Source organism: Rhineura floridana, chromosome 5 (assembly GCF_030035675.1).
Source record: "Rhineura floridana isolate rRhiFlo1 chromosome 5, rRhiFlo1.hap2, whole genome shotgun sequence".
In the NCBI taxonomy this organism is placed as follows: Eukaryota; Metazoa; Chordata; class Lepidosauria; order Squamata; family Rhineuridae; genus Rhineura; species Rhineura floridana.
In genome coordinates this window covers 173,936,898-173,951,135 of record NC_084484.1, presented here as the reverse complement: position 1 = coordinate 173,951,135, position 14,238 = coordinate 173,936,898, and the positions used below count along the sequence as shown (strand labels likewise).

Sequence of the window (14,238 nt, the reverse complement as noted above, 5' to 3'; positions counted from 1 at the left end):
TCTTCGCTAATTATGGATTCCATCCTAAAGTCTTTCCAAGCAGCTCAGAAGGAATGCTGGTACCGGCAGCTGAGAACTTCCTTAAGGAATTGCAAGCGGCGCAACAGACACTGAAACAGCAGTTAAACGAAGCCAAAACGGAGTACAAGCGAGTTGCTGAGCTGCACAGGAAGGAGCCCCCCCCCTTCAACCGGGAGACCAGGTATGGCTGTCCACCCGCTTCCTCCAGATGCCGGGCAAATGTAGAAAATTACAAGACAAGAGGGTGGGTCCTTTCGAAATAGAAACTCAAATCAATCCCGTGGCGTACCGACTGAAGCTGCCTGACACGTTTAAAATACATCCTGTGTTCCATCGATCCCTCTTAACGAAAGCCGCCCCTCCCAGTGAGTTACGGCCGGAGGAACCTCCCGGAGCTCCACTCCTGGTAAATGAGCAGCTTGAGTTTGAAGTTGAGGAGATCTTAGATTCCAGGATCAGACGCCACAAGCTGCAGTACTTGATTCACTGGAAAGGCTATAGGGTGGCTGACAGATCATGGGAAGATGCAGCTGATGTGCATGCTCCAGAATTGGTAAAACTTTTTCATCAATGTTTTCCCCACCGTCCCAAGCCAGACAAGGGGAGGGGGGCACAGCCTGGGAGGGGGGATGGTGTCGGAAGGCAGAGCTGGGGTCCCAATCCCAGGGAGCTGGATCCCGGAGAGTTGGGAGAAGAGTATTCGGATGGATGGCAGAGGGAAGGGGGAGGAACTTCCCCCCTTTGGAGCGAAGACGAAACAGAGGAACTGCCAGTGATAAGGTCGCTTAGCAACGGGGAGCCTGAGCCCTCCCTGGACATTCTCACGCCTCCCCCTCTTTCAGGCTCAGAGCAAGAGGGGAAAGAGGGAGGGCTGCTCACAGCCGAAAAGCGGGGAGGCAGTTTACCATCAGCCCCTCCCCTATCCCCCATCCTGGAATCGGAAACTTCAGAAGAGGAGGGGGTGATGCTTCCCCCCTCACCGCGCACACGCAGACAGCTGAAAAGACAGGAGAGAAGGGGGGGAAGGCGGGCAGTACCTGAGGGGCAGTTAAGGAGGAGTGAAAGATTGCGCGCCCGTTTGGCCCCTTCTTAAAGAACAGGCGGGAAGAAGTCCCTTGCTCTGTCAACTTTCTCCCAATGCCGCAGGACCTGTATCCCTATATTGCTTCATGAGAAAACGCAGTCTTTGTTTGGACATTACCCTAATAAAACACGAATTAACTACAGCCGTTGGTCTGGTTCCTGAGTCACATCCTGGGCCTGACAGTTGAAAACGACAGAATGAAATGTAACAGGGATAAGTGCAAAGTTCTACGCCTAGGAAAAAGAAACCAAATGCAGTTATAAGATGGGGGATACATGGTTCAGCAATGCTATATGGAAGAAAGATCTTGGGATTGTTGTTGATCACAAGCTGAATATGAGCCAAAAGTGCGATGTGGTTGCAAAAAAGGCAAATGCTATTTTAGGCTGCGTTAACAGAAGTATAGCTTCTAAACTGAGTTTCCCTCTATTCAACAATGGTTAGACCTTATCTTGAGTAGTGTGTCCAGTTCTGGACACCGCACTTTAAGAAGGATGCAGACAAACTGAAACGGGTTCAGAGGAGGGCAATGAGGATGATCAGGGGACTGGAAACAAAGCCCTATGAGGAGAGACTGAAAGAACTGGGCATGTTTAGCCTTGAGAAGAGAAGACTGAGGGGAGATGTGATATCACTCTTCAAGTATTTGGAAGGTTGCCACACAGAGAAGGGCCAGGATCTCTTCTTGTTTGACCCAGAGTGCAGGACACAGAATCATGGGCTTGAGTTGCAGGAAGCCAGATTTTGAATTAACATCAGGAAAAACTTCCAAACTGTTAAAGCAGTACGATAATGGAACCAATTACCTAGGGAAGCGGTGGGCTCTCCAACACTGGAGGCATTCAAGAGGCAGCTGGACAGGCCTGTTGGGTATGCTTTAAATTGGATTCCTGCACTGAGCACGGAGTTGGACTCGATGGCCTTATAGGACTCTTTCAGTTCTACGATTCTATGATTCTATGACGTGGGCTCAAATAATCATGCTTAGTTGGTGACCTGAAGCCAGTCACCAACTCTAACCGACCTCATAGGGTTGTGATGGGGATCAAATGGAGGTGAACCCTGAGCTCCTTGGAGGAAGAGCAGGATAGAAATGTGATAAGCAAAAGAAACTAGAGGAAGGAGCAGGCACCCACTTGACATCCATTTGAAGGGTCTTGGCAGCCTGGTTAATGTAAGAACTGTGGCCCGACTCTGGTCAGGTACAGCAGGTAACCTGATGCAAAGCCACAAATGGAATCAAAGCAGCATGCAAGGGAATCATAGGCTTGGGCACAGAGGACTGCTTTGTGAATGCCTGGGGGACAATTCCTCCCTTGCACAGCTGTGGACACCTTCTCTAAGGGCTGGTTGTATTCTGTTCATTTCAGGCATTTCAAGAATGATGCTAAGCTGCTCTGGCTATTATTGGTTTAACCCCGGCTGGGTTTAAATATGCATAAGCTGCGTCTAATAGCCACAATTTGTTAGAATAATCCCTTATCGGGAATGGGCCAATCTTCGCCCACTTCGTCTCTACAGGGAGCATTTTGGCTCCTGCAGTGATTCAGCTTCCTGGCTGATTTTCAAATAAGCCCAAGTTCCACATATTTCCTTGAGACAGTTCTGGTACCTGCAGCTCTGCGCTGCTGGAGATCTCACTCTCTGTGCCTGTCATTCATAAAAACTGTTTTGTGATTTTAAATTGTGTCTAATTGTTTTAATGCTGCATTGTGTAACCTGCCCTAGGACATTTGGGTGAAGGACGGGGTGTAATAATAATAATAATAATAATGTTATTGTAAACCGCCCAGAGAGCTTCGGCTATGGGGCGGTACACAAGCTTAATAAATAAATAAATAAATAAATAAACAAACAAACAAATAAATAAATAATGTTATAGTGTGGCTTTTATTATTTGAACAGTGGAACCCTGGCCTGGGTTTATGTGGCTTTAATTCATTGTGGATAATAGTGGCTTTTATTAATTGACAGTGTCCTCCCCCCCCCCCAAATTTATCTGTCCTGGTATACTCACTTTGTTTTCCCCAATGCAAAAGGAGTATGTGTGTTATTTAAGAGGTTGCCGCCACTGGAGACTGTGAAAGAAAGAAGTCCCTAGACCTCAAGAGCAGAATAAACAAGATCATATCTCTCTCCTCTCAGTCTGTTTCTTTCAGCCACGGGATGCTTCTTGTTAACAAGTTACTGGAGGAATCTCATTGTTTAAAACCCTTTAGAGCCAGCAAGGAGTAGTGAATAGAGGGCTGTAGTCAACTGAGGCCTACTCAGAGTTCGTTGTTGTTATGTGCCTCCAAGTCGACTACGACTTATGGCGACCCTATGAATCAGTGACCTCCAAGAGCATCTGTCATGAACCACCCTGTTCAGATCTTGTAAGTTCAGGTCTGTGGCTTCCTTTATGGAATCAATCCATCTCTTGTTTGGCCATCCTCTTTTTCTACTTCCTTCTGTTTTCCAAGCATTATTATCTTTTCTAATGAATCATGTCTTCTCATTATGTGTCCAAAGTATGATTGCCTCCGTTTCATCATTTTAGCTTCTAGTGATAGTTCTGGTTTAATTTATTCTAATACCCAATTATTTGTCTTTTTTGCAGTCCATGGTATCTGCAAAGCTCTCCTCCAACACCACATCTACTCAGAGTAGATCCATTAAAATTTAATGACCCTAGGTTAGCCATGTCTCTTAACCTCAACAGGCCTACTCTGAGTAGGATTAACACTGAATGCCATAAGAACATAAGAAGAACTTGCTAGGTCAGGCCAATGACCCATCTAGTCCAGCATCCTGCTTTCACAGTGCCCTACCAAATTTCTGTAGGAAACCTGCAAGCAGGACCTGAGTGCAAGAACACCCTTCCTGCAGTTTTCAGATGCTGGTACTCAGAAGCATGTTGCTTCTGACTGTGGAGACAGAGCATAGCCATTGTAGCCAGCAGCCTTAGATAGCCTTATCCTCCATGCCATCCAGGGTGTTGGGCCAATCACTGTCTCAGTTCAACCTTCCTCTTCAGGATCGTTGTCAGGTTACCCTCATCTTGGATAGAGGGTGGGATACCAAAGTAATAATTAATACTGAGAGATGTGCAAATCAAATTATACTGACAAACAATAAACTAAGGCCAGTGTGTTTCACTGGGGTTTCTATTAATTTATGATGGTTGGTCATACATGTGAAGACCTTTTTAGCTTATAAAACACTGGCACCTTCACATCCGGCATTGCTGGGGAATTCTAAGAACCAAAAAAATCAGTGGTTTAAATCAGTGCAGTTTTCAAAGCTCCTGTCTGCCACCTTGATTCCAAATGTCCAATTGTATCCAAACATAGGTGAAAACCGGCTCCTTGATGTCAAGAACCGTCATGCAAAATTTGGTCACGATATCTTAAGAGGTATCCAAATGAATAGTGAACAAAAAACTTTCCAAAATATGTAGCAGATGTTGCTATCATTGCTGAATTATGCTGAATTATGGCAGCTACAATAGGTTTCATAGGAATATAGGAAGTTGAGTCAGACCATTGGTCCATCTAGCTCAGTACTGCCTACACTGACTGGCAGCGTCTCTCCAAGGTTTCAGGCAGGAGCCTCTCCCAGCCCTACCTGGAGATGACGGGGATTGAATCTAGGTCCTTCTGCAGGCAAAGCAGATGCTCTACTACTGAGCTACAGCCCCTCCCCAAAAGTGAGTCTCCTCACTTCACAGATAAGGAATGGAAGATGAGAAAGAGGGACTCGGGGTGGCGTTCAGAGAATCTTCATTTCCGAACTGTATTTGAACCAGCGTCTTGCATATTCATGGCCTATGCTCTATCATGATGGGATCAGATTAGGGGCTAACCCAGGGTTAGAAACTGCTTTAGGCATATCTGCACTACAGACTTAAGAATCATATGCAACTACGTCATACCTAGAGGAGATCCACAGAAATTAATGGCCACAACTAACATAAATCTGTTAAGGTCAATGGGTCTACCCTGCATATAACTTGGTTGGAAAGAACCCATTAACTGGATTAATAACCACTGCCTCTCCCCATAGTACCAGCATTTTAATTCCGCAAAGGGAGACTAGAGATCTTTTAGCAGAAATCCCTCTGCACCTTACTTAACTACAGTTCCCAGAATACTAACAATTAAGTCAGTGCATTGTATAGGTGTGCCCAAAAGAGTTTTGCTGCTTTAGCAAAATGCATTAATCGTTCATTCATTAATAACAAGCAGATTTCCCCTCCTACCTTTTCACAGGTCGGCCTTCACCATGGTCAGTCTGCCCGTTCTTCTCTTGCTCCTGTGGACTGTAAAAGGTGTTATCTCTGCCAGCTCTCACTGGAAGCCAACCTGGCCAGCTTACAAGCTCCCAGTTGTAGTGCCACAATCAACCATTCATTTGGACAAGCCCCAGTTTGATGCTGAAGCCAAACTGGAAGTGGTATCGCCTTGTGGGCCATCTTGCCACAAGCGTTCCCCTCTCCCGACGTACGAAGAAGTGAAAGACTACTTGTCTTATGAGACTTTGTACTCTAACGGTTCCCGAACCGAGACAGAAGTCGGCATCTATATTGTTGCCAGCGGAAGCTCAGGGGCACAGAGCAGATCTCGGACAAAGAGGCAAATCTATGGATACGACACGAGATTTAGTATTTTTGGCAAGGATTTCTTGCTGAACTACCCCTTCTCCACTTCCGTGAAGTTGTCCACCGGCTGCACCGGAACGTTGGTGTCCAAGAAGAACGTCCTCACGGCAGCTCACTGTATACATGATGGCAAAAGTTATGTCAAGGGAGCCAAGAAACTACGTGTCGGGTTCCTTAGGCCGAAGCTAAAAGATGGCAGCAAGGGAGTAAATATCAGCAGCTCCAACGAGCCGGGAAAAATGAAATTCCAGTGGATCCGAGTTAAACGGACTCACGTCCCCAAAGGATGGATAAAAGGGAACGCTAATGATATTGGCATGGATTATGACTATGCCCTCTTGGAGCTCAAGAAACCTCACAAACGAAAGTTCATGAAAATTGGCGTGAGCCCAGCTGCAAGGCAGCTGCCTGGAGGGAGGATTCATTTCTCAGGCTACGACAACGATCGGCCCGGAAACTTGGTTTACCGCTTCTGCGACGTCAAAGACGAAACGTACGACCTCTTGTATCAGCAGTGCGATGCCCAGCCAGGGGCCAGCGGCTCTGGAGTTTATGTCCGGATGTGGAAGAGGCAGAACCACAAATGGGAACGTAAAATTATTGGGATATTTTCTGGACACCAGTGGGTAGACACGAACGGCTCCCCCCAGGATTTCAACGTGGCTGTTCGCATCACCCCCCTCAAATATGCACAGATTTGTTACTGGATCACAGGCAACTATCAACACTGTAGGGAAGGGTAAAGAGAATGACCATCCTTTGCTTAATTGCTTATTTCAGGCAGAGTGGGGTGGGGAAAAGGGGGAAGCCAAGCTCTTCTTTCTTGCCAGTGTGCACACTTCTGTTTTTATAAATACCTGGATGCAGGGATTAAAAGGGAAGCCTGTCTTGTTTGTGAAGATAATTTGCATTGCATAAGAAGCACACCTAGCCTGGTCCTAGATACTGGGGAGTCCTGGAATGCACATCTAGCCTTGCCCTTATCCCACAACTTACCTTCTTCTGTGGCTTCCCAGTGCACATGCCACAGCACAGCTTCCTTCCTTTTGCCTGTCTTCCATCGTAGGGCATGTCAGCACTGGAACACATGGGGAGGGCTGGAGCTGGTCCAAAGGGTCTGCATCTGACCTTTTCAACCCGCTGCTTCAGGGGTGGACCAGCACCCGACAGTGCACACTGCTGATTGGCTGGCCCTCATATCAAGTCAGGAAGCACAGCGTTGGTGGGGTCTGAACCATAGCAGGGATGATGGCCGATTAAAATCTGAAGCAAGGGGCGAGTAAGGACAAGTGTAGCCATGGGCTTTGGTATTTTGTTTGTTGCTTTTGCCCTGCTGTTGATGCTTTCAGTGGCAAAAATGCAAGCCAAGAAAACCCCTCAACTCCTCTATAGGAGATAGCAGAAGACATGCTACTTTGTGAATGCTTTGAATCAGTTGACATCCCTGAAGAAGGCTTTTTGCCTGAAATGTGTTTGGCTTCAGCAGCTCTGATTTCTATTTCAAGAAGCTATTCTACTCAGAGGTGTGTGTGTGTCATGATTCCGTGGGAGTGCAGAATAGGTGCAGAATGTGGTATTAGCTGCAGAATTTAATTTCCTAAGAATCTCAAGGTAATTTTAGAAGTGAATCCACCATTGAAACACACTCATTTCTGGCCATATGTGCAACTTTCTCCACTGGATCGAGCTCAGAGGTGGCCTGTTCTGGTTTGCTGTCAAAGCAGGGTTTGCATAGTGCTGATTTGTTAGCCATTGTATCAATCAAAAAGCCACCTCCTACTTAATTGGAGTGGGATTGCACAGCTCTGTTTGACTGGTCCTTGCATCAATTACAAAATCACCTCTCCCTTCTTAGACTTACACAGTGCTGATTGGCTGGCCCTTGTCAATCATGAAGCCCCGCTCCCTTTCTCAAAAAAGTTTGTATAGGATTAAAAAAATGTGTAAAAAATGTATTAGAACTTTTTTAAAAAAGTGCAATGCAGTTCAACCTCCCTTCTAAAACACAGAGCACATGGGAGGGGGGTTTGCAAATAGCCAATCAGGATTCCATCCAGAACCTATACATCTGTTGATGTGCAGAGTTTGTTCTGTAGCAGACAAACATTGCACCTGTCCTGTTTGCAAGTATATCTGTATGCAACCTCAGCTGTCATTTGAAACAAAGCAAGTTTCTAGCCCTTATGGCTGCAGACCATGAGAAGCATGAGGCAGTAGCTATTGACATCTCTGAATTGAGGGTAGTGGCTGGTTATGATTTCTGGTGGCCAGAGAGTGAGGCTTGGAACCCCATGAAGCTTTTTGCCCTTTTCTATTACTAGCTGAATAAATTATTGTGCAAATAAGAAAAATCAAGCCAAATTCCATCGTTTATACTGATTGCAAAATTCACCTTTTTAAAATATTTGTTGTTGTTATGTGCCTTCAAGTCGACTACGACTTATGGCGATCCTATGAATCAGTGACCTCCAAGAGCATCTGTCATGAATTTTTTTATATACAGAATTCTTAATCTTGTTTAGCACATGTATGTATTTTCCAGAATCAGTTGAGAGTTTCCTTTTCAACAGGGGTGGCCAAAGACATTTTGCTGCCTGAGGCAGAGCAGAAACACCCCTTGCCCCCCAAATCAATAGTACTCAAGGCTAGTTGAGTTATTTTGGCATCCGAGGCAGAAATTCCTCAAAGTGCCCTGGCAGTAAAAATACCAAAATACTAAATTAAGTGACCAACAATTTGCAGCCCTTTTTTGACATCAGCTGGTGGCTACCTCCCTCTGTGTAATGGTAGGGCCGGCCCTTCTCTTTACTGCTGATAAGGGCAGCATTATAACTCAGTGATAGAATGCATGGAACCTAGGAGGTTGCCTTACCCTGAGTAACCACACTGGTCCATCTAGCTCAGGAGTGGCTCTCCAGGGTCTCAGACAGGGAGCCTCTCCCAGCTCTACCTGGAGATGTAAGGGATTGAACCTAGGACCTTCTGTATGCAGGTCAGATGATCTGCCACTGCCCTACAGCCCTTCCCCAATGGGCGGAGACCTCCAACAACACCGGTGTCAACTCTGGGCAGTTTTGTTCAGGCTGGCAGCAACGTTTCCAAGCTAGTCAGATTGGCAATGTTAGGCTGAAGCAGGCATTGCAGCAGAAGCAGCCACTAACAGTATTCCTTCTTTTCCTTTCACTCATTTGAAGGAAATACTCCAGAGTACCCGCATGTCAACATTGATTTCAGAAGTAAAATTACTTGAGTTGACACCTCTCAAGTGCTGCCTGCTGTGAGGGATATGTTACATTTATTTATGCTTGTTCTTTGCTTTGCCTTATGGTTTTGCCTTCCCTCTTGTCTTAGCCCTAACTTCTCCACTGGAGAAGCAACTGGGCAGCAGGCAAGTGTTAGTTGTTTTGTTTCGTTTCAAATGCAGACTATCCCTTAGGATACAAACTGAGAAGTGCGTTTGAGACTTCACAAACCAAGATGGCAAAATCCCATTGGTTGCATCCAACTAAATTCTACTCGCCATAGACCCATCAGAATTAATAGACCTAAGTTAGTCATATCCATGAATTTCAATAGGTCTACTTTGAGTAGAACTAACATGGGATACAACCTTCTCTCTCCAGATGTCAGATTACTATTATCGTCGTCATCACTGTTACTAATTTTTTTAATGGCCTTTTACACAATCGTCTCAAGGAGATGTAGAATAAAAACAGCAAAAAACAGTAAAAAGACACAGATACATTTTAAACAAAACAAAAACAATACCACGTAGACACCCATGAAAGAGACTCATTCATCCAGCTGGGAAAGCCTGTCGGAACAAAAATGTCTTTAATCGTTTGCAGAAAGTGGAGATGGAGCACGCTTATTGTATCTCGGAGGGAATGCTATTCCACAGGACTGGGCAGCCACCCTGAGAGCCCTGCTCTGAGTTACTGTGGAGCAGGCTTCTGATCTTCGGAACTTGCAGAGACATTCTCCACAGTGACCTCTTGGGGTTTTACAGGACATGACGCAGTCTTGGAAGCTGAGCTTGTGTCTTGCAATGCGCAACATCAGGATGGTGAACCATGTATCTGTGTCAGAAGGAGAGCCAATAGGGAAAAGCTCTGCATCTGTCTGTTGTTCAAGGCAGCAAGCATCCTATCAGCTTCCATTCATCATGCCTTCAGATGGATGCATGCCGGCTGGGCCTTGCCCCAGTCGTTATAAACTGGCAGTTGCTCAGATGATTTCTGCCACTGTAACCAGCTGAGTTCAGACATTGGGCCAAGTCATATAGGGGAGCATATCTGGTTTCATTTCCTGTCTGCACAGCACTCCCACTTATATGGTGCTGCAACTTCCAAGGTGCAGCGATGGCCGGGACAATGGTTTGTCAAGACAGACGTCACACCTATTGATAGTTGGCACACACCCATGCTTTGCAAACGTGTCAAGCCATGAATTGCATGGGGTCTATGACAACAAAGTCAGGCCATGCTGAATGTTGGTCCTTCACACTTCTTCTTTTTTTATATAAAAAATATAGGCTTTAACCAGTGCTACTATAGCCCTCCTCAGGGTAGAAATTAATGAACACGGCTAATTTAGGTTCATTAATTTTAGTGGGGCTGCTCTGACTATGGCTAGTATTGGATACAACTCTTTTTGCAAATATAACAAAAATAAATAAATGGCCAGCTGATATTGACCATAAGAATATTGTATCAATCCTAAATTAAATGTATACATTCGTATAGGCAGTTCATATGTCCAAACAGTATCTGAATGAGATTGATGATTATAAGCCATGCCTTCAAATGCAGAAAGGGCAGTTCTCCCTCGCGCTTGAGGGCGAGCCCCCTCCCCAGACATGTCAACACCCTGCTGTATCCTAAATTCAGTTTTTTGGCTGGGCCCCATTGTTAATTCACGGGTGACCTGGATTGGTAGGCCAAATGTTGATTTTGCCCAGGCCAGGAGCAAGCAGGTGATCAACATGACTTTTTGCATGGCTACTGCATGGGAACATTGTCACGAAAGTAGGCGCAGGGGATGAAAGCCAGGTCCTTTGAAGTAAAGAGTTTGGCCCACAATAATTTGGTAAAATGATCCAGGTGGCTGACGCTAGGTGAACCAAGCTACCGGTAGAGATGGGGGAGCCATTTGGTCCACATTTTAACGTGGGCATACCTACTTTGTACTCCCCCAAACAATACATGGGCCTAACTGCAGCTGTCTTTTGAAACCCTCGCTTCTCCAAATTTTGCGATGCCGTTCTCCAACCCAAAACATATATAAGGGGCAAGTACATACACACATTTGTATATTGATGAAGCTAACGTTAAACATGCATTATATTAGGGGGGCTGGCTTGCACAAATGCATATACGAGACAAAAAAGTGTGTGCAAAATACATATATTAGGAGAAATGGACACAAGTCTGGTGTACAGATTTTTGTGCAAGCTTTTCTATACATAAAAAACCACCTTTACACACTGATGTGGAAATGGTGTGAACTGAACTTAAGACTGGAAAAATTAGAAATAAATATTGATAGGTTTGTCTGTCCCTAGCTGGAGGTACGAGACGAGGAACATTCCTCCCCTGCTTCTACACTGCTATGCAATCTTACCCAGGGAGACACTTTCCCCAAACCCTGCCTGTGGCCTTCAGTGCTGATTGACTCAACCACTTTGAGCTTGGGGTTCCCACCAACTTAATAAGAACTGGTGTTAAAGTGCTGCTGTGGATATTACATACATGATTTGTTGCACAGACATTGCGCTGCCCCACACTGCAAAAATGAGGGAACACCCACACCTCCAGCTGGTTCCCCTTCCATCTGGCAAGAACGGAAGAAAAAGGTTGCAAGGAACACTTTGCAAATCAGGGGCAGTGGATGTTGAAGCACAGCGTCTGAAAATTCAAAGTGTCCTGGGGATGGGCACTGCCTCTGTCTAGATCTCCTACTTCAGTTGCAGCTGATAACTGAAATAGACAGGAACCTAGGGACCACGGCCTCTAAGAGCCTAGCAACAATGGGGCACAGAGCTCCAAAGTGGCGAGAGAGGGTGTCGTTTACAGGGGAGAAGCAATTAAGCTTTTGTAACTCCAGTCCTCAGCTCAGATTCCCAGACAAATGTTTGACACATTGGGATGAAAAAGGTTGGAGGTGGGGAAGAGATGGCCAGATAAGAGGTTGAGTACCCATCACTTTTTCTATGTAGACATATGTGCTATCACCACCTAGTATCCTTAGCTGGTGGGTCTCATGGCCAATGATAATGTGTGCCACAGTTGGTGTCTACCATCTTAGTTTTCTCAAAATAACATGTCCCAGAACTGCTGTTGCTCCGTAGTATTGTGGGTTAAATATATATATATATGGGTGTTATGCTACCACAAAAACATGGTAGCTCCTACTGGCAGGCACCACGTTTTTGTGGCAGGAGCCATTTTATTTGCTACAGAGCAATGGGAATGTCAAAGCATTGCATTTTGGGAAAACTAGGATGGAGGACATGAACTGCAGCCACCAGGGGCCCAACAGATGACACCCTTCCAAGGACCTCCCAGTTGGGTTTAGTTTAGATTATTAAATGTATTTATTGCATCACACAACCAACAGGAGTCTCAAGGCAATTCACGAGAAATGTAATATACAAAATTACATAATAAAATATCAGTAAAACCCAATGGAAATATACTAAAAGTGTTCGTCCAAAATCCCCCAGAACAAGAATGTTCACCCACACCCAACAGAAGAACAGATGGCAGAAACAGCCACTATAAGCCAGACATTAATACTGTTCAAATGCCAGAGAAAATAAAAACATTTTTGCCTAGCTAAATTCGAGGTGTCGGTTCATCCCCTCATTAATCTGAGTGATCACTGCATTCTGCAGAAGAGGGCCTCTTGCCGATACCATCTCATCAGGAAGTCCATTCCATACGATGTCTGAATTGGGCCTCTAGTGTGGTGTCACCTAACCTTGGGAACTCCCTGCCATTAAATATCACACAGGCACCATCTCTAATGTCTGTTTTTGATACCTGTTGAAGACCATCCTTTTCCAAGCCTTTTAAATGGAGTTTTTTTTTTTTTATCCCAGTCTGTATTGGACTTGAAAACATTTTATGCTTTTATCATTAAATCATTTCAGGATGTTTTATGGGCAGACATTCATAAAATAAATAGAGTTGGTGCCAGACAAGCTTCCCTGGACAGAGCAATTCCATAACTGTGTAGCAGCAAAGGCTGGCCTATTAGGGCAAATGGGGCACTGCCCCACTAACTTCAGTCTCCACTAAGTCCCCATCTACTGATCTATTAACATCCAGTCCAGGGGTGGTCCTGGCTGTCCTCCTCCTCCTCCTCAGTCTGTGTTGCCCTGTAGAACTCAGCAGTGAAGAGGATGGGGGCAAAACTAGGATCAGTTGTCTCTGCTTGTCATTGGCTCAGGCTTCACCAGTCGCAATGGACACCAGCCGTCACTGCCTTATAGCCAAACGTGCTTGCAGATGGCGCCGTCGTTCTCTGTGCTGCTTTGCAATTGTTTGGCAGAGACTGAAGTCTGCTGATGGACCAGACTGATGATCCAATCGAGCAGAGCTTTTCACCAGTGTGGTAGACTACGCCTGTAATGAGATGAATTAGAATGTCTCAGGTGATAAGTTTTTCTTTTCCTGTGTTTTGTGTGCATTTCATTTTAGAACACTTTCACCTTTCCTCCACCCTACTGATGTCAAGGGTGTTAATGGTGCTTTATTTTTGCAGTCATGGTTCCTGTTTAGAAAGCCAAAACAGCTTCTTGACATGTTCAAATATCAGGTGTAGCTTTCACACAGAAATGGGACCCCATACTGGGTCTACTTTTCTGGTGCACTCTGGCACATGCAATCACTAATGCTTTAAAAGGAAATATGATGGGGGGGACTTTTCTGTATCTGACAAAACGATATCCACTTCCTTTATTTGGAGACACCTGACTTCTTTGTTCACTGGGGCACGCCTGTTTTTCAATGTATCACAGCAAATCAAGAGAATTAATGGGACTTCAGCAAAGAGGATTTTGTACATGTTTATATGTATCTGTCAGAAAGGCAAACGTTCATTGTGATTCTACTTTGTAAGGAGTTTCAAATACAGCACAGTTTTATCAACTCCCACAGTGGCAATTCTTTTTGTTCATTTTCTTCTTGCAGAAAGCTGAATATTGCTTTGTACACTTCCTAGCTAGGGCCAGCTCCAGAGGGTGGCAAAGGTGGGCACCTGTCAGGACCCCAAAGCTACCACAAGGCCCATCACCCTAAACAGAGCTACCATTGCCACTTTGCACAGAGACTCTGTGAAAAACAGTTGCACCCTAAGACAGTTCTCTGTTTGTATGCCCCACCTCCTCAAGGTTACAGGGGCCCACTGAGGCTGCCATGTCCGAGGACTCTAGTCAGAGGCAGCATGCTTCTGAAAACCAGTTGCCGGAAGCCTCAGGAGGGGAGAGTGT

At 45.3% G+C, this 14,238-nt stretch overlaps 1 protein-coding gene across 2 annotated transcripts in view; it reads left to right on the top strand.

Moving 5' to 3' along the window:
- The window catches only part of PRSS23 (serine protease 23), a 33,022-nt gene extending 19,140 nt beyond the window's left edge, over positions 1–13,882 (top strand). The window contains exon 2 of one of the 2 annotated variants that reach the window (XM_061628893.1): positions 5,332–13,882. In XM_061628893.1, coding sequence (XP_061484877.1) covers positions 5,332–6,487 — 1,156 coding nt within the window. In that variant the 3' untranslated portion in view covers positions 6,488–13,882. The remainder of the gene's footprint in view (positions 1–5,331) is intronic. The other variant, XM_061628894.1, reaches the window with a different exon arrangement.
- The last annotated feature ends 356 nt before the right edge of the window (positions 13,883–14,238 follow it).